Below are 24,030 nucleotides of genomic sequence, written 5' to 3'. Positions count from 1 at the left end.
GCTTTCGGAACGGTCACGGACCATTCCGTTTATAGCAAAGGTCTAAGCTGAACCAAGTTGATCATGGGACTGATTGCTATCAAATAACTGATTAGGATTTCGGGAAATATCGTATTTATGCATGCTTTATTGTTCCATATCTTATCGTGGTAATTACGATCCTCATCGACGTGAATCCATCAGCTGTAACGATATCGAAAATGGCTTCTCATCCTCCTGCTGCGTGCTGCACTATCGCCAACCTCCATGAGTAAGCAACTCTCAAACTCTACTAATTGATCTTGTAAACTGAAAGATCTTAGGGGTACTCCCAAGGGAGATGTTGTCAAAGTCGGCAATGTCACCGGATATCTAGCAAAGCCATCTAAGGAGTCCAAGCAGGCTGTTCTGTACCTCCCAGACATCTTCGGTATCTGGCAAAACAGCAAGCTAATGGCCGATGCCTTCGCTGCTGAGGGTTACACATGTCTTGTTGTTGACACCTGTAATGGTGATCCAGTGCCATTAGAGATGCCTGAGGGCTTCGACATTATGAAATGGCTTGGTGAGGGCTCCGATGGAAAGAACCCCCATACAGCGGAGGCGGTGGATCCTATCGTCGTGTCGGGAATTGAGTACCTCAAGAGCATTGGCATCACTCAGATTGCTGCCGTTGGATACTGCTTAGGAGCCAAGGTTCGTTGCATACGCAAGCGCGAAGACTTTCCAGACGCTAACAAACTTATAGCACCTCATCCGTCACTACAAGGATGGCATCAACGTTGGCTTCATTGCCCACCCATCCTTCGTTGAGTCAGAAGAGTTGGTGGCCATCACTGGCCCTCTGTCCATCGCAGCCGCAGAGCTCGATGACCTTTTCACAGTAGAGAAGCGCCATGAGAGTGAAGCGATCCTGTCCAAGTCAAAGCAGGACTTCCAGATCAATCTGTTCTCGGGAGTTCACCATGGCTTTGCTGTCAAGGGAGATATGAAGGACAAGAAGCAATTGTTTGCCAAGGAACAAGCATTTAACCAGGCGGTGTCTTGGTTCAAGAGACATTTTGAGTAGAAATATATTATACCAGTTTCCAGATACAGCAAACGTCTGTAGCAACGACCATCGAATGAAAAGAGTATACAATGCTGATGATAAACTACAGGCTCAGCCTGCAGCGAGAGTCGCTTCCTCTCAGTCCCCAGTGAATTGATTATCATAACCAAGATCTGTTCAAAGTGCTATTTACAAAAGTCTGACAAGGTCTCCGTCACGTTGACTTCAGCACATGCTATCCCCAAAGATAACCCATATGACCTGAAGGACACATCAAGTGACTTGACGCTAACATCCAAAGCTTTCTGAGCGAGTACCAAGCCAGCCACTCCAAGCACGATGCTGATAACAGTGAGTAGCAAGACAACTGCTGTAGCCCGGAACATAGAGTACTTGAGGAAATTCCTCCTGTCAGGTCTCAAGCGTAACTGAGAGCGACCGCAGTCTGCCTTGGCAAGCCACGTATCACTCTATGCAGACAAGATTGGTTTGAATGACACTTTAGCATTGAACGATTAATTCCAGCGTGACCGTGGCTTGCATGATGTACCGGGGTTAGAACCAATGACATGAGGCATGTTTTGGCTAGGCTCTCTCGCCATCGGGGCTGCGGCTGATGAGCCCCGCGTTGCTTCCTGATCATACCAATCTTCACTTGTCTGACCTTGAAATAATCGATTGGAGTACGAAAAGTGCTTGAAATGTCTCCGGGACCCAGGGTCTCGCCCCTGTTGCCATGTTAAGCGTGGCAACTACTTCAGCAAAGACCGAGGTATACATGACACCATAAACAACGTCAGGGTCTTGTGTTGTACCACGAAATTCAGGCAAATGATGTGGCTCAATCATAGCGGTTTCAAAAGAGAGCCATGACTTAGAAAACAGGACAATGCATTCATAACCCCCGTATGCCTGCCGCAATCAAAGCCGTTGCTTTTTTCCAGTTCGAAGTTGCACTTTCCCACCATCGTGACACTGCAATGACCACACCAGTGGTGGCAGAGGTTTCTGTAGCTCTTGATTGAGGCTAAGTCCTTTGGTGGCGGCACAGCCCCCTCACTGCCTTATATATTGCTTCATAACATCATCTCACTGCCATAACAGCTCATTCAACTTTGCCTTCCCCTGTCATAGCCTCAAAGCCAGAAATGTCGGACCCGGAAACATATAGGGAGCTTCCAAAGAGTGAAGTCCCGAAAGACATAGGTGCAAAAAGCCAGTCTCCTTCAGAAGAAATATTCGCAACTCCCGCAAATGAGCATTTCTTGAAGCAGCATTCTTATATTGATCTCAATCCTCTTGTGCATGAAATAAGATTGGTCCATGTCTTCAAGAAACCTGGAAACCATTTGATCTGCTGCGACTTTCTCCCCCCACAGAAACTCACAGAGATCAGCAAGAAATACTGCACGATATCCTACTGCGCGGGCAGCGCCGAAGACATTAAGCCCATTCTTCTTCAAGGGATAGAGTTCAATGTATTTGCCAATCTCGACTGCGCTCTTCGGGAAACACTTGCATATTGGAGCACCATTAATGCTGAATTCGCCTGTGTTCTCTGGGTCGACCAGATATGCATCAATCAATACAATGATGCTGAAAGATCTCACCAAGTCAAATTCATGAAGGAAATCTATTTGAATTCCGGTGGAACGTTTATCTGTCTTTCTACAGCCGAAGCAGACAAGCCTGGACCGAATGCCCTATCTTGGTTTTCCCAGAGAGATGTACATGAGCTGACCTTGAGGCACTCATCCGATATAACCCTGGCAGACTATGTCAATGGCTGGAATGCGTTCTACAACTTGATTGAATGCCCATGGTGGAGTCGTGCTTGGATTCGTCAGGAGTTTGCCTGTTCGGAAATCGCGATCTTCTTGTATCAAAAAGAGGCCTTGCAATTTTCCGAGTTGGAGTGGCTTCAAGCTCTCTGTAATTTAGACCTCCATAGTACCATCCATCCACGTGTGGATAGGTTCTATGGACCTTTGCCTTCGCCCGTCGAGATCGAGAAAGAGATGGAAAGTCTCACTGAGAGGCAAATTAGTGCTTGGGAGAGTTGCCGTACTGCCATGGATCTACTCTTTCAGAGGAGCGTCTTTGAAAATGACTCCTTAGAGTATAACATGGATATAAAGAAATTGGCGATGCTCGCCCTTGACTCTAAAGCGACTGATCCACGGGACAAGATCTTTTGTCAACTGGGACTTGCACATCGAGGATACAACATCATGCCAAATTATTCCAAGTCTAATACTCTTTCTCGCGTACTAATCGACACCGCAGCCAAGATAATCCAGTTCGAGGGAAATCTCGACATACTTTTATATGCGCTTCATCTTGTTAAAGCACCATCCTGTCGATTGCCATCTTGGGTACCTGACTGGACTTCCTCGAAGACTTCGAGCTTTTTCACTTTGGGATACTCGGAAGTTTTATCGTCTCTTGCAGTCAACGATCGGACCAGAAACGACACCATTAATCCTTTCCGATTTCGAGAGAGCCCTGAGGGTGGTGAGAACTCTGTTCTACGAGTACGAGGACTTCGTTTGTACATATTGAAAGGGTTAGATGAGACCATCGCGAGCAGTAAAGGCAAACACGTCGTCTTGGAGAATGGGTATATTGTTCAATGCCGGGTTGAAGCAGAGTTGGGTGATGAAGTCTGGCTTCTCATAGGCACGTCCTGTCCCTACATCCTCCATCCTACTAAGAAGGGGTTTAGACTTATCAGTGAGGTTATGGCGCCGGGTTATCATGCAACCCGCCAATTGTTCTTCGAAGAGAAACAACGCAGGATGCACAAAGGACTTGAGATCTTGAAGGAAATTTCTATAATTTAGTTTTGGGCTGCTTGTAACTAAAACGAAATGCGTACAGAGACTTGATGCCGTAAGCATCTCCGTATTATCCTAAGCTCTGTTCTTCGGATACTACTTTAAGTGCTCACATAATTGGGTAAAACATGCGTTGCTGACGGTGATCCGATCACGGGCCTTAGGTTTTCTTCTCCCACCTACCAGAAAATTAATAAGCGACAAAGGAAATGAATGGTAAACTACTTACAGATCTAGGAACAGTTTCCAGAGAATAGAAAAGAGAATGCCTTGAAGGCCATTGGCCAAGATGCGAGTCTTGAGTCCACGTCCAAGGAGGCCGATGACCCCATCCTGGATGACCACAGCGCGTGCAGCTTCGGCTAAAACATGATCATGTTAGTTCTAGGCTTTGGCTTTCATTTGTGGGATAGATGACCCTACCATATGAGACCTTGGTGTCGTTGACCTGTCGATAAGTCTTGACAACTCTCAATGAGTTGGAGATGGAATCGGAGACGATGGAAGCGCAGAAGCCGATGAACGCAAGGCGGAGCAACCACCAGAAAAGGGGATGTCTGGAGGGCTCTGTAATGACCTCGGACAAGTAGTTGTACTGCAACAAGTCAGTTTCTTATCTGTCGATTTTGAGTCTGGACGTACTGTTGCGAACCAAGGATAATGACCGACAAAGGTAGCAGCAGCGGTAGCAAAAGCTCCCCACCACAAGCTACCAATTCCGTTGGACTTTATACGGCGTCTCAGAAGGGCTGTTCCACGGGCACCCTGAGCTTGAAGGGTTGTCTTCAAGGTGTCAATGGGAGTGAGGATCATGCGGAACGCAGCGGCACTGGGAAGTAATGAGCCTCCACCTTGGAATACGAGCGGACTCCAAATTACCATAGAGACGCAAAAATGGTCTTGATTGGCGATGGCAGATTCTTGAGGTAGGGGTTTGACTGGAGTAACGCGAGAATACCAGCGTTCGCAGCTGTATCTCCGAATCGCGCGATTGGGCCTGCAGCAGTTAGATATCAGCATTCCAGCGACGCGGATAATAACACAAGCCTTGGAACAATGCAGGTGCAATTCCTTGGTAGTATCTGCGGATTCCGCCCTCAGTGTAAAGAGTACGCGTGGCAACAGTGAAGGACGTGCCATGGCGATACTGGTAGTTCATAATTGTCCGTAGAGGCTTATCGCTGTCAGTTGAACCATATCCATACTTTCTAGACAATAACCTACCATTAGTAGCAGAACTTGCAGCACCATGGCAGCTGCACCGCTGAGTCCTCCTCCAAGAGCCCGTTTGAGGGCCTTCTTAAGATCAAACTAAACAAGTCAACACCGTCCACATTTCTCATCAAGACACGAAACTCACCTCAGTCTCATCTGCATCAATCCAGCCCTTGATAAAAACCGCCAGCACCACTATCGCAAGCACGGCCCAGAATATCCTCCAGGCATACCAGCTCCTCGGCCTTTTCTCCGGAGCCGGCTCGGCGTCCGGCTCATTACCGGCTTCATTTATCTCCGGCGATGGCTGGTCCGCTAGAAGCGGCGTTTGCTCAGTACTTCGAGCAAGAGCCTCGGGGTCGACTTGAGTTGTCATTGTAAGGCATGAGGATGTTGTATGTCCTCAAATGAATGATGATAAGAGAAAAAAGAGGCGGGTGGCTGAGATTCCTGGGGTCCCCGCTATCGTCATTGATTAGTTAGCGATTTGCGTGCTAAACATGCCAATTACGTGCTAATTTAAGCGGGACCAGACCGCGAGCATTATTAATCCACGTTATCGTGTCTCGGTTCTCTTATCTCGATAAAAGTGCCAATCTCGATATTCAAGATGCTACGGAGTACAGATCGTTATATTGACAATCGCGGATGGATCTGGATTCTCGGAACTATCGTTATAAGACATAGTCCATGGGTTCTCTAGCAACCCCATCGCTGAACGCCCTTTGTATGGTGGACTAACTACCGTTACACGTTAGTCCCAAACCCGGCGGGCTCTGATCACTTCAAAGTTCACGCCATTGATAGCGATAATACATTAAAATGAAAGAGAAAACACAGGCTTGCACTTCACCAAGAAATAATATTCCCCGCATCTATTGATAGAATGGGCTAATCCTTTATGGCTGTACAAATACGCGCCGAGCTTCAGTGGCGGTCTGAGAGCATAGCGGTTGCGAGGTGATAACTTAAGATAGACCAGGATGCTGTGACCAACATGCTTTTGCGGAATGGCTTCCTCTTGGAAACAAAACCAACAGCGCTAAGCTCCCTAAAGGTCCTCTGATTTGAGACATTCCTCGCAATGAAGTCTTCCATTCATTCCATTTTCCAAATCTCGAAGCGAAACACAGCACATACCTGCATTACCGATCATGGCAACTCCAGAAGAAGCGGAGAGGATTGTAAAGGAGGTGAAGGAATATTATGGATATTTGGACCATGACATGATGGACGATATTGGCCGGTTCAACTCCGACTATCGTCGAAGGATTGATGAAAATTGGCTCAAGATGGAGAACGCCGCATCGCATTCCATCAAAGTGTAAGTGCCTCGGAGAGTGAATACAAATCCTTAAATCTCACAAACTGTTCAGTTTAGCAAGAAACATTTACGGCAGCGGTGCTCGATTCGTGTTCGAGCTTCTCCAGAATGCCGATGACAAGAATGATCCCTCGTTTATCTCCTTTCAGATCCACCCGAAACACATCGTGGTTGAGTGCAACGAGGACGGATTTACTAGTCTGGATCTGAAGGCGATATGCTCTGTCGGAGAAAGCACCAAGACTGCAAAACATGGATATGTAGGTGCCAAAGGCATCGGCTTCAAATCCGTGTTCATCGCTGCATCTCGCGTGCACATCCAGTCCAGAAATTACTCGTTTGAGTTCCGACATAATAGGAACGACCCGGGTCTCGGAATGGTAAGGCCCATCTGGGTGAAGCCGACGGAAACGATTCCTAGTCCTCTCACTCGCACAACACTTTATTTACATGATCGAGGTGACGAGGATGAGATAGAGCATCTTAAGACGGTCATTATCATGCAGTTCGACGACCTTCAGGAGACACGTCTCCTTTTTCTACGAAAACTGAGTAAGATTAGTGTCACTTTCTACAACTGACAAGGAAATATTCAGCGGTCAAAGCAGTTTACGAAAAAGAAGATCGACGACTGCCGTATCTCTTTAGAAACTGCGGTAGCTTCAGCGGACAAATCCTCTACGACAAGCCAAATGTATCACATTACGAAGCAGTTAGCCACCCGCCTAGCGCAGAGCGAGAGTCGCGATGCTGCCACCACTGAGGAGGCACGGAAAAGCCTCACTTCTGCGGAAGTTGTCTTGGCTTTTCCACTAAGAATTGATTACCAGTCTTATATTTCTACAAGAAAACAAGAACTCTTTGCCTTTCTGCCTCTCAGGACTTCAGGCTACAAGGTAAGCAATATAAGAGTCTTGACATTCACCAGGGAAGTCCGTTGACCATGACTAGTTTCACATCCAGTCAGACTTTGATACAAATGCCAACCGGCAGGATATCGTGACTACGACAAAGAGGAGTCTGAAAATTCGTGATTGAAATGCCAAGACATTTCTGCAAGCAATATTGGAATCTAACCAGCATCCAGTTCTTTGCTCTTACTGGCCGTTATTTCTTCCATCTCCGGATAGTTATAATGACTCGTTCTGGGCTGGATTAGATGTTAAAATTGCATCTCTGGTTCAAGATATTCCTATTCTAAATTTTAGAAACCGGAGGGACCTACGTCTTATTAGCGACGTCATGATAGCCGCGAGTGGCATGGCCGATGATGAAGAGATACTCTTACTCGACGATCCCGTCGAGGACCCCTTTATCTCGGCGAAGTACCCGCACAAGGTGACCAATCATTTTAAACCTTACGGACTACAGAGAGCACCTTATCTCTGTTTGTTAGCCTCCTGAAAAGAGATCTCAGCCAGCATGACTCCAAAATGCGCACCAACACAACGGCTGATGACTGGCATTCTTTACTAGCCCAGATGTGTTTCAGAGATATGTGATAACAACTGGGTTGGAACCAAATTGCTCAAGTCGCTCGAACTTCTACCATTGAGAGATGGAGAATGGGTCTCATGTGCCTCAGGACCGGTTTATTTTCCGATGACAGGAGATATCGAAATACCGGACTTGGACCTCAAAGTGTTCAATAAATCTGCGACGATCAACCCAGACCGGAGGGATTTTGTTTCGGCATCTTGGAGCAACAGACGCCACGCATGAAGAGGTTCGATTCGCAATAACCTCCTTATTCATAAAATCGCCAAGCATGGAGTTTCGGTTCACTTTTGACTGTCTCCGCTACTTATCTCTGGCACACTCACAAGCTAAACATGCACGTGAAAGCGACAAGAACATATGGCTTTTCACCGACGAACACAAATTGCATCGAAAACACGACCAGACTATTTATCTTCCTATGGATGAGCATCCATTATGCCCCGCTGGCCTCTTAAAAAATGCCCATGCGCCGCCCGATTTTCCTCTCCACTTTCTAGATCGCGAATATCTCTCGATTGGGTCAGAAGATCAAAACCACTCCTTGTCTTCTTACAAACTATGGCTCTGAGACTTTATCGGGTTGATAGGGAGTTTTTCAAAGATAGTGGCGTGCTGCATGCTGAAGGCAACAAAGTGCGCTGGTTAAAGTCTTCACGTTGTGTTTGGGCTGGACCAACTGGTCTTGTATCTATGCGCCAAAAAACAGTACCAGAGCATCGTCCGGCTTCTTGTCAATGAGCTCAAAATTCGAGACGCTAATGGCGACGATATGGTGGAAGAGCTGTGTGCGCTACAGTTGCAAGAATGTAAAGATATCCCCACCGTTTACCGTATCTACACATATCTTGATGGGGAGACTATATCTCCTGAAACGAGGTGAGCTGCAACGTATTTTCTGCATATGAAGTTGGAGCTCAGGATGGAGTCAGGTAGCTTAGTAGCATGAATCTATTGTAACATTCAGAGATTTCACGAGTGAACATGAACATGAATCGGGGTCCCCGAAGCATCCTGCGAAACTATCGCAAAACTATTTAAGAAGAAGCATCATACACTATAGTGTCCCATTCTTCGACCTCATCAGTCAGGATGGTAGAATGCTTTTCCCAAATAAGGATATATACCATTGGGCTTTGTTATTTTGTGGATGCATTCTATTATCATCTGCATTCGTGCCCCCCTACATTCATGTAATCGCCCCTACTACATAGACCGCTGTCCTCCAGCAAACGACTTAACTGTCTTTTCCTATTACATTACGATGTCTGATAAAGATAAAATCAGTGACAAACAGGCTTTTGAGGTCTATCATCTAAATCCTAACAACCATAACATCCACCATTCAGGCTTCCACTTTTCGTATCCGACTTCTATCCCAAAGGACATAGGCTTGCATAAAGTAGTGAGGCATAGCAGCATCTTCAAATAGATTCTCTAGTCGACAGGCTAGCTGCCTGTGAACACAGCGTTTCTCTACGCTCACTGCAGATGAGCAAAGCTTTGCCTCCTCGATTGCGAACTCGAAATAGCTCAAGAGTACATAGTTCTGCAGCTCCTCCTCCTTCATCAGTCCTAGGTTCTGTAACACAACCTAGCCACGCAAGCAAAGAGACCTGGTGTATCTCAGTTCTTGGTTTTCGGTCCGACTTAAGAACTTTCATGCCTGATCATCATCAGAGCTTGATATAGTCGGTGACTTGGCCGGATCTTTCCGGAGTGTTGTGCGACTAAGTGTTCTAAGGTTCTGAATTTGTCAAAGACAAACCCTAATATCGACGGGAGGTAGAGCCTGTCACTAGATATGTTCCCACCAGTCATCAAGACATTTCCAGTTGGGCCCTGTAACGTTGCGACTGTCATTACATTTGGGACCACTGAGATCATTCGGGTCATCAGAATCCATGTAAAGCCGCCATGGTTCATACAAAAGAAAGCCACGTTCAAAGGCGTATGTCTCTTGTTCGGAAAAAGACCAATGTTCTTTCAACGATTGGATGCCGCTCGGAAGCTAGATCTGGTTGGAGCCTGCTCTTCTCTTTCCACGACAAGAGTGCTTTCCAAGCTTCCGTTGAAGGTTCTATAATGAGATGGTGTGCCTTTTCTCTCTGTCGGTGAAGCTCACAAATCAAGGGTAGGTGCTTTTCCCAGTTCGCGTAACACGTCTCTTGTCTAACAGTAAGCCTATGGCCTTTACCCAACATCTTATCTGGGAGAGTGTTTATGACCAGCATTTGTTGAATTCCAGATTCCAGGGCTGCACATGAGTTTTTAATCTGACGGATGGTAGGCGCCATTATGGACGAACGGTAAGCAAGGTAAAGCTGGAATATGACAGGCGATGCGTTGATGACGGACTGGAGATCTATCGGGGATAAAACTGATCGCATTATCATAATCATGACTTCACGTTTGTGTAACGTCCATATTGAAGAAGTGTCGAAATGTTGGTAGAAACTCAAGAAGGAGATGTTCTTTGGGGGCGGGGGAGGGGGTTAATTATACCTCGGCGAAGAGGAAGCTTTCCAATGTGGATTTCAAGGTTTCGCGCTCATAGCTCCTCCAAACGCCACGCCAGTGAGAATCTCACTACAGCATACCACCACATCGAGTGGCAGACTTATACATGCAGACGAAGGTTTGATCGAGAACCTTGAATTAAGTAGCCGTGGCCTTTTCAACAAGACAGACCCACTTGAAGATATATGGCTTTAATCCTTTGAACCTTTGAAGGGAAATCGTGAAACTATCTTTTATTCCTTGGTCTTTTGCCGTTGGCTCGTTTAGTTACTCTGTTCTGACTTTTCGATGAGGTGTTGTATAGGTTAGTAGAAACCCTCTTATCGCGATACGGTCATCAGTGGTGCGCAGCAAATCACAAACGAAGAGACCCACTGTATTATAGCCGCACAGCAGAGGCGAAGGATGATCACGTAGGCAACTAAACTCAAGCATCACGTAACCTCCAACCCCAAGAGCTATACCAAGCTCTCACCAACTCTAAAAAATGGCCTCGTCCTCCTCCAAACCGCCAGAGGAAACTCTCATGCCATTTTCGTGCTATCAGTGCCGTAACCGTAAACTAAAGTGCGACCGTTCGAGCCCTGAATGTAGCCGCTGTTCCGCCACCGGCACAAAATGCCAATATCCCTCTTCGCGCAAGAAGCCCGTGATAACAGCCACGCGACCACGGGTCAAAGAACTCGAGTCGCGATTGGGTAAGTAAGTAGCAAAGTTTCTGAGCGATACTAATGGGAGTAGTCGACCTGGAATATCGGCTCAAGGCGACGCAGGAAGAAGGATATCAATCGTTCAGACCCTTTGAACCGTCGGAGAATCAGCTTACTGAGACGGGAAGATATGAACAACTTCCCCCGCAAGAAATCATTGAGGACTTGTGAGTGAAAATCATCGAGAGTAAAAGAAAGGACCTGACAGTTGTAGGACGAATGTCTTTTTCACAAAGGTTCATTGCGATGCGCAATACATTCATCCTTCGCGATATCTTGCATCGCTTTATCTTCCACCTCATATGCAACCACCCATGTGTCTTCAGTACATAATCATGGCGCAAGCTGCACTTGTTTCACCGCCTCACAAACACCTCGCAGATCCCTTCTATCGAAGAGCGAGGTATTATCTTGAAGCTGATGAGCAAAAGGTCAGTCAATCTTTAACTGTGCATAACGGACGTCAACTGACGACACTAGGGCGAGGGGGAATATTTTGTCACTCTCGCCCATACGCAATGTTGCATTCTCATGGCTCATTTCGAAGTGCTAAATATGTGGTTCTCCCGATCATCGATGAGTACATCAAAGTCTGTTCGCCTGTCGCAGATTCTAGGCCTCCATCAGCTCGATGGTAAAAATGACTGGAGACGAAATGCAACGCTTCCGGAACCAAAGGATTGGTGTGAGCTTGAGGAGAGGCGAAGAACACTGTGGGCTGTGTTTTGCAGTGATAAGCATACGAGCGGCACTACGGGATGGCCAAGTCTGATGGACGTCAACAAGGTATGATAGATAAGAGCTGAGAAGATACATGACTGACGCCTTGCAGATCAGCACGCTATTGCCAGCCTCGGACGAAGCCTTTCAACTTGGCATGGAGGAACCCTCAACGTCATTGCCTCAAGTTCTCGGCGGTGACAACTCTCTCTGCTCGTCATTCGGATATCGCATTACAACGACTCATTTATTCCACGAATGTCTCGATCATACTTACCAGGACCACCAAGCCTCTGACCTAGCAGACATCCAAAACAGTCAGTTCTGGAAACGTCATCGCGATCTCGACACGAGTCTCTCAACAGCGTTCATTACGCTCCCCGAAACGCTCCGCGGGTCACTTACTCAGGAAGCCACCAACATAAACCTCCAGCTACACACCGCGTCAATATGCATCCACCGCGTCGGTTCCGTCAAGGCCAAGAAACACAATATCTCTTCTGATGTACTCTCCAACACACAGGCGCGTCTCGTCCCTTCTGCTGACGCGATATTTAACATCATTGCTTCGCAGCCTGACGTGACAGCCATGTTCGGCAAACCTCTTGTGACATTCGCAGCATATATGGCGACATATGTGTTTCTAGAAGATTATGTGTCGGCACAGAATCGCAGCAGCGAGATGAAGATGACAGCGCTGATGGATCTCATGATCACGATTGGACGCGAGAACCCTGTTACTGCATCTGCAGCCATACAAATGGCGCATGAGTTACGGAAGACCGGGATTGATGCATCAGCTGTTGACAAGGTCCAGGATCTCATGGAGAGGAGTGCAAAAGGGCCGCTCTTGGGACAGCAGAATACGGCTGAGGGCAGCGTCTTGTTCTGCCCATTCGATGGACCTTCTGGACCTGCGCCACCCGGCGTACCAAGCGAGATACTGAGGGGTAACCTCAGCGGTTTTCCTTAGCTTCTAAATCCGTGTCATTCACGAAGTGTGATTCGCTGCGGATATAACAAAACCATTTCTGGGCAATCATTCGCATTGCGCGACATAAACGTGAACGCGAGGTGACACCTGTCAATCAGCGACCAAATCCATATCGGGTAATCAATACACAAGGAACTCAACAGAGTTGACGCAAGTGGCAAACAGCCAAGCAAGGAACTCGATCCGTGATAATGATTGGCCTGTCATGAATAATCATTGACAAAGCCTTTGCCATTTAGAGAAATGTGTACCCGATGCTAACAGTGGAGAATTGTTGCTCATCACGCCGACGGCCGATATTTTATACTCCGCCCGCATTGCATTCGATGTTTCCCCAGATATGCAAGACATTTCTGTTCATTTGTGACTGTAATCTTTCCTGGTAACCAACAGAACGTTGCATCCAAAATGGCGCCCATTTATAAAGTTGCTGTAATACAATTCGAACCAAAGGTCAGTCCATAAACCTCGTTGCGGCATCTGTATTGATCTTCTGATGTCATTGACTTACACGTTATCAGGCCATCGTTGTCGAAGAAAACTTTGCAAAAGCAGAAACTTATCTTCGCTCAGCCGCTTCAAAGGGATGCGATATTGCAATTCTCCCTGAATTCCATTTAACATCATGGGTCCCCGAGCATCCCGAATTTATATCGGCCAGCAAGACATCAACAGGATATCTCGCGAAATACCAAGCTCTAGCTAAAGAACTCAACATCAACATCGTTCCTGGCACAATCTGCGAAGTTCATGCAGTTCCCCATTCTGAAGATGAGGAGCTCCGTAACATGGCATACTTCCTTGCCGCAGGAACAGGCGAGATTTGCGGCTCTTATCAGAAGAAGAACCTGTGGCATCCTGAGCGACCGCATTTAACTTCTTCAACGCACACCCCACATACTGCATTCGACACGCCGCTAAGACACGCTGATGGAAGACCGGTACGCGCTGGCATGGTGATATGCTGGGATCTAGCTTTCCCCGAGGCGTTCAAAGCGCTCGTCAACGACGGTGCTGATATCATACTCATACCGTCATACTGGTTTATGGATGATAACGGCGAAGAAGGAGCCGGTCTCAACCCCGATTCTGAACGCATCTTTTTGAATTGTACACTTACGGCACGAGCGTTTGAGAATACGGCCGCGATTGTGTTTTGCAATGCTGGAGGACTGAGTTGTGTGAATATGCCAATCTTGGGAGCATTGGGAAGAATTGAGGTTGGTGAGGAGAAAATGGAGATTGTGGACCTGGACTTGGATGTGTTGAGAGTCGCGGAGGAGACGTACAAAATCAGGATGGATATGAAGAGTGAGGGATGGCACTACAAGTATAACATGAACTCGGGTTCAAAGGCATAGAAGGGACATATAGCCTTCAGTTATGTATATAGAAGAAAGTGGATTTTACCTCTTGTCAACCTTGGCATGTCTGCTGCTGTATCATACAATCACCGGATAATGAATGGAGCTCGACAGAACCTGGTGGTTATAGATTGGTTCAGCATTTCGCTGAGTCATCAAATTATCAAGCGTCATTGGTCTAGGGGTTAGGATTCAACTCTTCCATTGAGAAAAGTTGAGGCTCGGATTCGAATTCCGGATGACGCACGATTGCTTTGTTTTTGTTTTTTGTTTTTCTTTCCTCTCTGCTGTCGATTCCGTTTCTACCCACCTGACCTTTCTCAGCCCATTTGAATAATTGACAAAAGTGATTTTGTCTTGCTCTCCCCTTATCACAGAGATGTATACCTGTTTTGCAAGACACTCGACTCGGATTTGCCAGGGGAATACTGCTCATCCTAGTTTCAACTCAATCGTTAGATCTGCCGAGCTGGTATGATCTGACGGTTCAACGTCTTTGACTCGCGATCCTGATCGATCGTGTCTCAGAAAACGCATCGACTTTTGAGTCTGTGCAATGGAGGCGGTAAGGAGTCTCAGTCATGAAATATGATCTGATCCTCTCGAGTCGCCCGATTTGGAGAAGACTGCATGAGGCTGAACATGTTATGCAAGGGAGGACACAACCTCAGGACTTGCAGCTGAAAGGTGATCCACAAAGGAGATATCATTGGTTGTGAAGGAGGTCTATGGATCATGTTATTTCCGTCGGGTTACACCAGCGAGGGGCTTTTGCTCCGTTCTTCATCTCAATAGTCTCTGTGTTACACACCTTGAGCCTCTTAGAAATGTAACTTGGGCATCCACCGCAGAGCTCACTCTGCAAAGTCATCCCTTTGGGCACGACAGCTCTCTTGCATGTATGGCCTCAAAAGACACAATATTGCGGTCAGAGGTTACGTTTTGCAAGGTGCATTGCCAGAAATACTTGAATCTTGGTGTGACCACCGGCCAAACAGAGGTCTCCTTTATATTAAGTGCTTGATTGACCAAACCTTTGTACAATGCAGTCGAGCTGCCTTCTCGTCCTGCAAGGGATATCATATAATGCGCGGATTTTAGTATGCACAGCGCACTGCTATTGTGAAATGATTCACTACTGTTACCAACAGAGCCATTCAGAAGTTGAGTTTTAAGCCTGTATCGGCGGAAGTTCCGGTTAAGGGCCAGACACCCCAGGGTCTCTGCAAGTCGCAATTGAGAAGTGATACAGGTCTGGGATGCCACCGTCACTGTTCTGCAACGTGGGGTCCAAGGAATGTGATGGCAAAATATACCAAAAATGTATCACACAACATCGACTCCATAAAATCAAACAGTCGAGGATAATAAAACGGAGTTTTCCGTGCCTGAGGATTTGCAAGCCATAGTTGATGTCTCCATGTTTCACCGAACTGCCGAGATCCGGCCATTGCAACGTGGCGCTGCCTTAATTTAAACTGTACATAGCGTCCGTCAAGCCTAAAGTCTGAATGTTTCGGTTACTTCGAAGGCCGAATGTGATGGGCATGAATACGCGCTCCGAAAGTTAGCGGCCTGATAAACTAAAGTGGTTGCAACCTGTTTCACCAGAAGCCCAATTAACACCAGACATTGATTATTGTTTCGAGGTTGACATACTTTTTATCAGAAAGGAGATTTCAACATAAAGCAGTATTTTAGAGGATATGGGGCTGTGTTGCTGTGGCCCGTCTTTGGCGGTTTGATGACTTGGTGACTCGGTGTCAGTCCAAAGTTTATGAGGAAACCTGGACAATGCGTAGAGGCAGACTCAAGATAAACACATCAAATAGTCATTCGCTTACGACAGCCAAAAGCGTATTACAAGACTTACATCGAATCACGGTAAACGGCACTAGGGAGTAAATCTGTCGCCTCTCTTTGTACATATCATATGGGCAACCACGTCAGCTGAATCGATGACTTGAAAGTTCATAGCGGATGCTAAATATACTCATCAAGATGGTACTTTGGGCGCAGCTTGGGTCTAGGAACTTGCCAAGAAGCTCTCATAGTTATTGCCACTAGTAATAGTACTTGGGACATCTCCCTGAATACCAGGGATTTCAAAGCCGAGGCCCCTGTCAAGTCACAGTAGCAGATATTGTATATACACATCCTAATGTGATTACTGGAGCTGGGCAGAGAACCAAAAGAGACATTAAAAAGTCTAATACGTAGGTGGCTGCTAAACGGGGCCGTCCTTGACTCAGCCCCAAACGTTGACAGCAGAGCGCTCTAGTTATCGTGGAATGCCGGCTTTGATTCATGCTGTTGGTTCTATCAGAGAAAGGAGTATTGGGTCTCTTGTCCCTTAGACCGTACCTTCTGTCCAATTTCTCCGGGATTTTTGGTAGTTGTATCCCGTCACTGAATTCAATACTTACTCGCGCAAGCTGTAAGAACGTTAAGAAATCTTTCTGCGCTTGTGCTTGTTTTATTGTTCGTGATTGATGGCAACAGAACTGCGAGTAGGGAAAAGACCTATCACCATGGTTCCAATATTCACATTGAGTCATCGTCATGAGCGACCGCCCCCTTATCTGGATGGTTTCACGCCAGAAAGACTTTCATCCGATCAAAGACAGCCCAGGCCTGGATCCAAACCCTTCAGTGGTGTTTTGTTTAAGATCTTATTGTTCCAAGGCATGTAGCACTACGCCTTGATCGATCTGGAATCACCTGAGTTGCCATGATTCTGAGAACCCTCCTTATACCACATACCAACGAAGGCATCACACAAGCCAGCCTAATCAAACATTGATCCAGGATGTATCGAAGACCGGTATTTCACAGTGTTGCTTGTCACCAGCAGTCACTGGCTTGTTTATTGTGACGATAGGTATGTTGAGATGCGTCTGGTCAACAACTACCGAGATATATAGCACGAAGCTTCATCGACTCCGTTGTTCAACATCATCAACAACAAGTCGACGAATTATCACCTAGTAGCCATGACTCACTCTCTGAGCTGGCGAGCCCTCGTGGCTATCACCCTGACGGTTTCAGCTTCTGCATATCCCCATCAAACATACCCAAACCTCGTCCCACGTGCCGGATGTCCCATCCCTGATATCTGCACCTGGAGAAGTTGCACCAACACCACTATTGGTCTTGATCCTCGAAACTGTGGAAAGTTCGGTAACTCCTGCGGGCCCTCAGAGATCTGTGTTGCCGGTCTGTGTCTCCCGCTTGAGCTCGGTACAGGTGACTGTCCTACCGCATGCAAGCCTGGTCAACTGTGCACCAACGGCGAATGTGTCTCCATCGAGATCGCAGTCGATCCTATCCACTGTGGAGGAGAGTCCTGTGGTGCTTCATCTCTCTGTATCAACCAACAATGCCAAAAGCTCGATATTGGCTCAGATCCCGCATCCTGCGGCCCTTCCAATAGTAAATGCGATGTTGGAAGCTGGTGTCTCTATGATACCTGTGTTCCCTTTATCCTCGGTACCGACGTTCAAGCCTGCGATGAGAGAACTTCATGCTCTCTCGGTACATCTTGCCAGGACGGATACTGTCGACAGATATTCCTTTCCACCGACATAAACAACTGCGGAGAAGATTCCCAGGCCTGCACTGCTGGGCAAGTGTGTGTGTCTGGGCAATGCCAGTCCCTTGACGACGAAAACGCATACCAGAACTGCGATACACCCTGCGAGCCTGGCTCATGGTGCCTCAGTGGTGAATGCGTACCGATTAGTATCTCTACAGATACTTCTCAGTGCGGCAGTAGCGCCGAACCATGTGGCAAGGGACAAGTCTGCGTCTCTGGGCAGTGCATTAGCGACCTGGTTCACAAGGAAAGCATCCCTAGGACAGCTTGTAGTCCTTCTACACGTCTAGGAGGATTTGTCTTCGGGCCAGGGGGATCTACAGATCAGAACAACAATGAAGGCGGTCGGGAAGGTTCTCCCAACGACGCCACTTCGGGGCAGGGCGGAAATCAACAAGGAGGAGACTCTACCTCGAACAGCAACGGTTCTAGCAGCTCTCCTGGTGACGCTTCAGGTGGAGGTGGTCAAAATCAAGGTGATCAGAACCAAGGTGGCCAGAATCAAGGTGGCCAAGGCGGTTATCCGGGCGGCTTCCCAGGCTCACGTCCTGGTTCCAGCTCTGGCTCTGGTAACAACCAGGGTGGCCCCAACAACATTGGCCCTGGCCGTCCAGGCCCAGGCGAGGATGGTAACGGATTTCCATCTTCTGCATGCGAGCCAGAGTGCGCATCAAACTTCATCTGCGTTAGTGGAGAATGCCTTTCGGTTTCGGACCCCTTATCCTGCGGACCATCCAGCAACCTTAACCGGCTCTTCCATCGCCAGAACGATGTTTGTCCACCAGGCTACGCCTGCATCGACGACCGTTGCGTGCGGGTAGATGGGCCTATTAGCTGCGGTGGCTCTATCTGCCCTGCCAACTATGCCTGCATCCAGGAATCGTGCGTCCCTCTTGGAGATCCCACCGACTGCGGTGGTGAGACGTGTGCCAGTGATGAGATCTGCTTGGGTAACACATGTGTATCAAACCCAGCACTGGCCAGCTGTGTTGACGTCGTTTGCCCTCCCGGACAGGTATGCCAGAACGGAGACTGTGTTGTCATTGGCTCTCCTGGTGCAAATGGCAATCCTCAGGGTAATGGCGGTAGACCAGGCGGTGATGGTGGTTCATCCGGTGGAGGCTCTGGTAACGGCGGCTCCAATGGAGATAACGGTGGAGGTAATAGCGGATCCGGTGGTGGTTCCAACGGCAACAATGGAGGTTCCAATGGGGGAGGCAACGGTGCCTCTCCTGGCGATGGCTCAGGCAATGGAGGCTCCGGCAGTGGCAACGGAGGCAACGGAAATGGAGGCAACGGAAACGGAGGCTCCGGTGGCGGTGGTAATGGCAATGGAAGCTCCGGTAATGGCGGTAGTGGCACTGGAGGCACAGGTGGTGGCTCCAACGGCGGATCACCAGGCGGCAATGGTGGTTCTCCTGGAGGTGGCTCTGGTAACGGGCCAGACAGCGGCAACCCGGAAGGAAACGGTGGCCGGCCTGGCCCTGATCTTGGTGGTGATCGCTCTTCTACTGGCAACGGTGGTGGAGATGGTGGCGCAGCTGTAACTTCACCACCCGCAGGTACTGCTACCCGCTCGGGAGCTGGAAATCTTCCAGTTTCGACAGCATCCAGTACTGATGCCAGCGATGACGCCCCGATTGTCAACCCTGGCCCCGGTACGACTGGTACCGATGGGCTCTCAGCTTCAACCACTAGCATTCGAGGTCGTCCCGATGGCAATGGTGGCTCGACTGGCTCAGGTGATGGCGGCGGCGATTCTCCTACCGAGACTGACGCTGTTACGTCTGATGCAGGACCTATCGTCGGCCCTGGATCTGACTCGACGGGCCTTTCGGGTGCCAGCACGAGAGTGACGGGTGGTGCAGAAGGTGGCGGAGGCTCTGAGATCACGCTCAGCGGATCTGCTTTACCCACTGACACTGGCGGGGAGTCTCCTACCGACGGCGGTAGCTCGGCAGCTGTAGGTGCTGGTACCGATACGACAGACATTGCCAACCCCGGTGCGCCTACCACTGACGGAAGTGGTATTTCAGCCTCTGAGACTGGTGCCACTCGTACCGGTGTTGATGGACAGACAGAGACAGCCTCCACTACTCAAGACGCAACTGCAGAGCCAACTGAAACGACACCATGCTCCACAGACGATGATTGTCTTCTCAATGTCGCTCTCTGTGTTTTCAACGGCCTCAACATTTGTACTTGCGTCGATGGAGTCTGCACGCAGCAGCCCGGAGGTCCTGAAGGATCAGGTGTCACCGGCTCCGACATTGGAACTGCAACTACTGGCAACGGAGAGCCGACTGATAGTGCTGGGTCTACAGTGACTGATGGTACTGGAGAGACTGCTACTACAACGGGAGACCCAGCGGCCACATCGACAGTATCGTGTTCGACAGATGATGACTGTCTGGCCAATGCTGTCTTTTGCTCAGATGGTTTACTCAATCTATGCATCTGCGTTGACGCCATTTGTATTCTCGACCCTGCTTTGGCTTCGACCACTGATGCCAACAACGGACAGACGACCACCGTCCAGGATGCTACCACCACCGATGGAGAAGCAGCCGCTACATCATCAGCCGTCGCTTGTGATACAGACGCTGACTGTTTGGCTGACATCGGCCTCTGTGTCGACGGTTTGGTCAACCTTTGTATCTGTGTAGATGCCATCTGCATTGTCGATCCAGCGTTAGCCACGACATCTGGTCTTGACAGTGGACAGACAACTACAGACGCTGGTGCTACGACCACAGAGGAAGTAGCAGCAGCGACATCGTCAGCAGTTGCCTGTACTTCAGATGATGACTGCTTGGTTGACGTTGATCTTTGTGTAGATGGTCTACTCAATCTATGCGTTTGCGTAGATGCTGTCTGCATCCTTGATCCAGCATTAGCCACTACCACTGCCGATGCAACAGTCACAGCGACAGAGCCAGCTCCAACAGAGACCACTGCAGTTGCTTGTACCACAGCCGATGACTGCACTGTCAATGTTGACCTCTGTATTATCGGAGGGCTCAACCTTTGTGTCTGCCTCAACGGAGTCTGCGTTGCTGATCCAGACGGTCAGGAAACGACCGCTGCGAACCCTACTGCGACGAACACTGGACCAGGAGCTACTTCTACCGCAGTAGCTTGCTCTACTGCTGACGATTGTGCTGTCGATGCGGATCTGTGTCTCGACGGGTTGATCAACCTTTGTGTCTGTCTCAATGCCGTCTGCGTTAATCCTGGGGGAGGCAACGATCAGACAACTACGGAGACTGGCGCTGGCGGAGGACCTACTACAGCGCCAGTGGCTTGTTCTACAGCTGATGACTGTCTTGCTGATGCGGATCTCTGCTTGGACGGTCTGCTGAACCTCTGTGTTTGCCTCAACGCTGTTTGCGTTGTAGCAAACCCTGGGGGTGATCCAACAGAAACAACTGATCTGCCACCTGAGGACACAAGAACGCCATGCGCCACCAACAATGACTGCACAGCTAACGCTGCACTCTGTCTCGACGGTTTAATCAACATTTGCGTTTGCCTCGAAGGTTTATGTATCGCCAACCCTATTGCGAATCCCACGGAAACAACCGCTCCTGCGCCAACAGAAACTGCTACAACTTCATGTAACACTGCCGACGACTGTGCCGCGAATGCTGGTCTTTGCTTAGACGGCCTCCTCAATCTTTGCGTCTGTGTCAATGCCGTTTGTATACGACCACCAGGCGGTGGCGGTAACAATGGCGACCCCTGCACTGACGACACTGAGTGTACTGCTGCTGGAGCTGTATGCCTCGACAGTGGTGTCTGTGGACCTGACCCAGGAAACACACCAACTTCTTGTACTACAGCAGACGACTGTACTGCCAATGCGGCTCTCTGTCTGGATGGTCTACTGAACCTCTGCGTTTGTCTTAATGCTGTCTGTGTACAAGCTGGGAATGGCGGCGGTGACGGTGATACTTGTACAGTTGATGCAGACTGTACTCGAGATGGGTCTATCTGTCTTGACAGCGGCGTCTGTGGACCTGATCCGGGCAACAACCCAACTTCATGCACTACAGCAGACGACTGCACTGCCAACGCCGCTCTCTGTTTAGACGGTCTGTTGAATCTCTGCGTTTGTCTCAATGCTGTTTGTGTACAAGCCGGTAACAGCGGCGGGGACGGGGATACCTGCACAGATAATACAGACTGTACTACGGTTGGGTCTGTCTGCCTTGATAGCGGCGTCTGCGGGCCTGATCCAGGGAATAACCCAACTTCCTGTACCACTGCAGATGATTGTACGGCAAACGCTGGCCTTTGCCTCAACGGACTTCTCAACATCTGCGTTTGTTTCAACGCGGTCTGTGTACAGGCCGGAGGTGGCGGCGGAGGTAATACTGGCGATGCGTGCACCGGTAACGCTGACTGCACCACTGCAGGAGATGTATGCACCAACGGCGTGTGTACCGCAGCAGGAGGCGGAGGCACAGATGCTTGTGTTGACGCCAACGATTGTCTCCTCTCAGTCAATCCTCTTTGCGTTCTTGGTCTTTGTGTCTGCGTTGATGCAGTCTGCGCCACATCTCCCGACGTTGACGAGTGTACCTCCAACGCAGGTTGCAGTACTGGAGCTACATGTCAAAATGGCGTTTGTGTTGACAACACGGATTGCACTGGTGCCGCAGATTGTCTCGCTAATCTTGATCTTTGTGTTTTGCCGGGAGTTTGCGCTTGTGTCAATGGTGTTTGTGGACTTGTTGGTAATGGACCTGCGCCGGAGTGTGCTGCTGCTGCGGATTGTCGAACTCTCCCAAGGTGTCGTCTAGGATTATGTCTCTGTGTGGCTGGGCAATGCGTTCTTGGGTAATGGAGATGATGATTGGAGCTGGTAAGGTGATGGTTATATTCATGTATTTAACTTTGGTGGTTCAGTCTGCATGCTTCTAATTCTCATTCTAATTTCAATTCTTTCTACAACAACTGCCGCTCCAATGTACGCAATTTCGACGCGCTGCTGTATGTCCTTTGTTACCAACACAACATGGCTTACGTTACTTGTTTCGGTCCGTCTGGATCTTCCTTTGCAATAAGTACACTTTCATGATGTATTCGAAACTCCAAATACTTGTAGTGCCCTGTATGTGTTGTTAAAATCATGGAAAGCCAGCTTCAAGGTAGCGCTGTTTTGTTACTGGGCACGATTATTTATGCATCGATTCGAGGCTGCATAAATAGCACTGATGTTTCATGGTCTCAGCTTCCGACCCATCATGAATAATTATGTAACCCTGTATTTGAACCCCTTGCGTAGCGTTGGCAAGGAACACTGGAAAGAGAAGGGCCTTTCCTCGTTTTTTGTATCACAAATACTAGAAAGCCATACCGTAGATGCTACAAGATATAAACAATAATGTTTCAATTGTGTCTTGTTGGAATACCTGAACAGTGTTAGGGAGATGTTGGTACAAATACATAAAGCCTCCCCCCCTCCACCAAGGAACAGTAGCGCATGATCACTATGTACCCTATCTCTGCCAGCCCTGTCGTCTATCTATGAGATCTTTAGATCCATATGTACTAAAACGAGTTAATAGGTGGTGCAAAGTGTTAGATATGTGATAACACTTGCGAAGAGAAATGATCCACCTCAAAGACAGGGTGACGAGGAGACGGGGAGACGGGAATTGGAGCTACCATTGTGATCCCTCGTGTGGCTTGATAACATGGGAAAACTGCCTAGTGTGTGAATGAAGTCGATATCCGGAACGAACCCGGGGCCCCTGACTTGCTAACCCTCTGGGCTGAACAACTAGTTGGGTGGATATCGAGAGAGCACACTGAGCCAGCGCTATCGAAAGGAAGAGCTTTTCCTTGATATAGCACATTTTCCTAGACCCTATAACCAAGAGCAACGCAGCATGATTGCGTGCAATCCATTATCAGGCGCAAGTCTCCAGTTCACAGCTTGTCAGAGCTGACGGGGGCTCGGAACTGTCGCCACGCGAATCAGGAAGTTTATTCTCATACTAAATGCATGTAGTTGTTTTCACTTGTTGCCTTGGACAGCTTCTTTTACGAACTTGGGCCGGAAGGGCCGGGCCATTTTCTCAGTTGGGGAAGACACTGCATCCGCCAACCTGAAGACTTGAATTCAGGGCAAGACTGAGGCCATTAGATGAGTCTGCTTTAATCTTAGAGTACTATTCCCTTTCGTCTCTTGTTTTGTTGTAAATTGGGCAAGGCCT

The 24,030-nt window shown here is 48.5% G+C and overlaps 7 protein-coding genes and 1 non-coding gene across 8 annotated transcripts; 7 read left to right on the top strand and 1 right to left on the bottom strand.

Annotated features, from left to right (window-relative positions):
* Window positions 1–200: 200 nt before the first annotated feature.
* FVEG_13980 (hypothetical protein) lies at window positions 201–1,048 on the top strand (the record flags this gene model as incomplete). Its single annotated transcript, XM_018903320.1, has 3 exons — window positions 201–250; window positions 303–675; window positions 728–1,048. 3 exons carry the CDS (start codon window positions 201–203, stop codon window positions 1,046–1,048), a joined length of 744 nt encoding a protein of 247 aa, XP_018762417.1.
* A 1,130-nt stretch (window positions 1,049–2,178) lies between these two features.
* FVEG_17686 (hypothetical protein) lies at window positions 2,179–3,873 on the top strand (the record flags this gene model as incomplete). Its single annotated transcript, XM_018906915.1, has 1 exon — window positions 2,179–3,873. One exon carries the CDS (start codon window positions 2,179–2,181, stop codon window positions 3,871–3,873), a length of 1,695 nt encoding a protein of 564 aa, XP_018762418.1.
* Window positions 3,577–5,544, bottom strand: FVEG_13981 (hypothetical protein). Its single transcript, XM_018903321.1, has 8 exons — window positions 5,228–5,544; window positions 5,092–5,178; window positions 4,915–5,041; window positions 4,747–4,864; window positions 4,510–4,696; window positions 4,291–4,462; window positions 4,097–4,229; window positions 3,577–4,046 (listed from the first exon to the last, which is right to left on the bottom strand). The coding sequence occupies exons 1-8, from the start codon at window positions 5,456–5,458 to the stop codon at window positions 4,028–4,030; spliced, it is 1,074 nt and encodes a 357-aa protein (XP_018762419.1). The 5' UTR covers window positions 5,459–5,544; the 3' UTR covers window positions 3,577–4,027.
* A 692-nt stretch (window positions 5,545–6,236) lies between these two features.
* On the top strand, window positions 6,237–7,444 carry FVEG_13982 (hypothetical protein; the record flags this gene model as incomplete). Its single annotated transcript, XM_018903322.1, has 4 exons — window positions 6,237–6,406; window positions 6,459–6,958; window positions 6,992–7,302; window positions 7,358–7,444. 4 exons carry the CDS (start codon window positions 6,237–6,239, stop codon window positions 7,442–7,444), a joined length of 1,068 nt encoding a protein of 355 aa, XP_018762420.1.
* Window positions 7,445–10,910: 3,466 nt separating this feature from the next.
* On the top strand, window positions 10,911–12,826 carry FVEG_17687 (hypothetical protein; the record flags this gene model as incomplete). Its single annotated transcript, XM_018906916.1, has 5 exons — window positions 10,911–11,121; window positions 11,165–11,300; window positions 11,348–11,564; window positions 11,614–11,919; window positions 11,966–12,826. 5 exons carry the CDS (start codon window positions 10,911–10,913, stop codon window positions 12,824–12,826), a joined length of 1,731 nt encoding a protein of 576 aa, XP_018762421.1.
* Window positions 12,827–13,255: 429 nt separating this feature from the next.
* Window positions 13,256–14,208, top strand: FVEG_13985 (hypothetical protein; the record flags this gene model as incomplete). The annotated part of the gene is made up of 2 exons (XM_018903323.1): window positions 13,256–13,300; window positions 13,369–14,208. The coding sequence occupies 2 exons, from the start codon at window positions 13,256–13,258 to the stop codon at window positions 14,206–14,208; spliced, it is 885 nt and encodes a 294-aa protein (XP_018762422.1).
* Window positions 14,209–14,378: 170 nt separating this feature from the next.
* FVEG_17688 lies at window positions 14,379–14,457 on the top strand. The gene has a single exon. It is a non-coding gene; the product is annotated as a tRNA-Gly (tRNA).
* Window positions 14,458–17,204: 2,747 nt separating this feature from the next.
* On the top strand, window positions 17,205–22,652 carry FVEG_13986 (hypothetical protein; the record flags this gene model as incomplete). The annotated part of the gene is made up of 1 exon (XM_018903324.1): window positions 17,205–22,652. One exon carries the CDS (start codon window positions 17,205–17,207, stop codon window positions 22,650–22,652), a length of 5,448 nt encoding a protein of 1,815 aa, XP_018762423.1.
* Between the last annotated feature and the right edge of the window lie 1,378 nt (window positions 22,653–24,030).

The sequence above is a fragment of the Fusarium verticillioides genome, chromosome 8 (assembly GCF_000149555.1).
Source record: "Fusarium verticillioides 7600 chromosome 8, whole genome shotgun sequence".
Classification (NCBI taxonomy): Eukaryota; Fungi; Ascomycota; class Sordariomycetes; order Hypocreales; family Nectriaceae; genus Fusarium; species Fusarium verticillioides.
The sequence above is the reverse complement of the archived record's forward strand: the minus strand, read 5'-3'. Positions and strand labels throughout refer to the sequence as shown.

What these genes read in the sequence shown, in the direction of transcription:
- FVEG_13981 (XM_018903321.1), bottom strand. Translation starts at nt 5,458, where the DNA reads ATGACAACTCAAGTCGACCCCGAGGCTCTTGCTCGAAGTACTGAGCAA. An exon ending in ACCATTTTTGCGTCTCTATG is followed by an intron (nt 4,697 to 4,746) that starts GTAATTTGGAGT and finishes ATTACTTCCCAG; the next exon opens with TGCCGCTGCGTTCCGCATGA. An exon ending in ATTATCCTTGGTTCGCAACA is followed by an intron (nt 4,463 to 4,509) that starts GTACGTCCAGAC and finishes GACTTGTTGCAG; the next exon opens with TACAACTACTTGTCCGAGGT.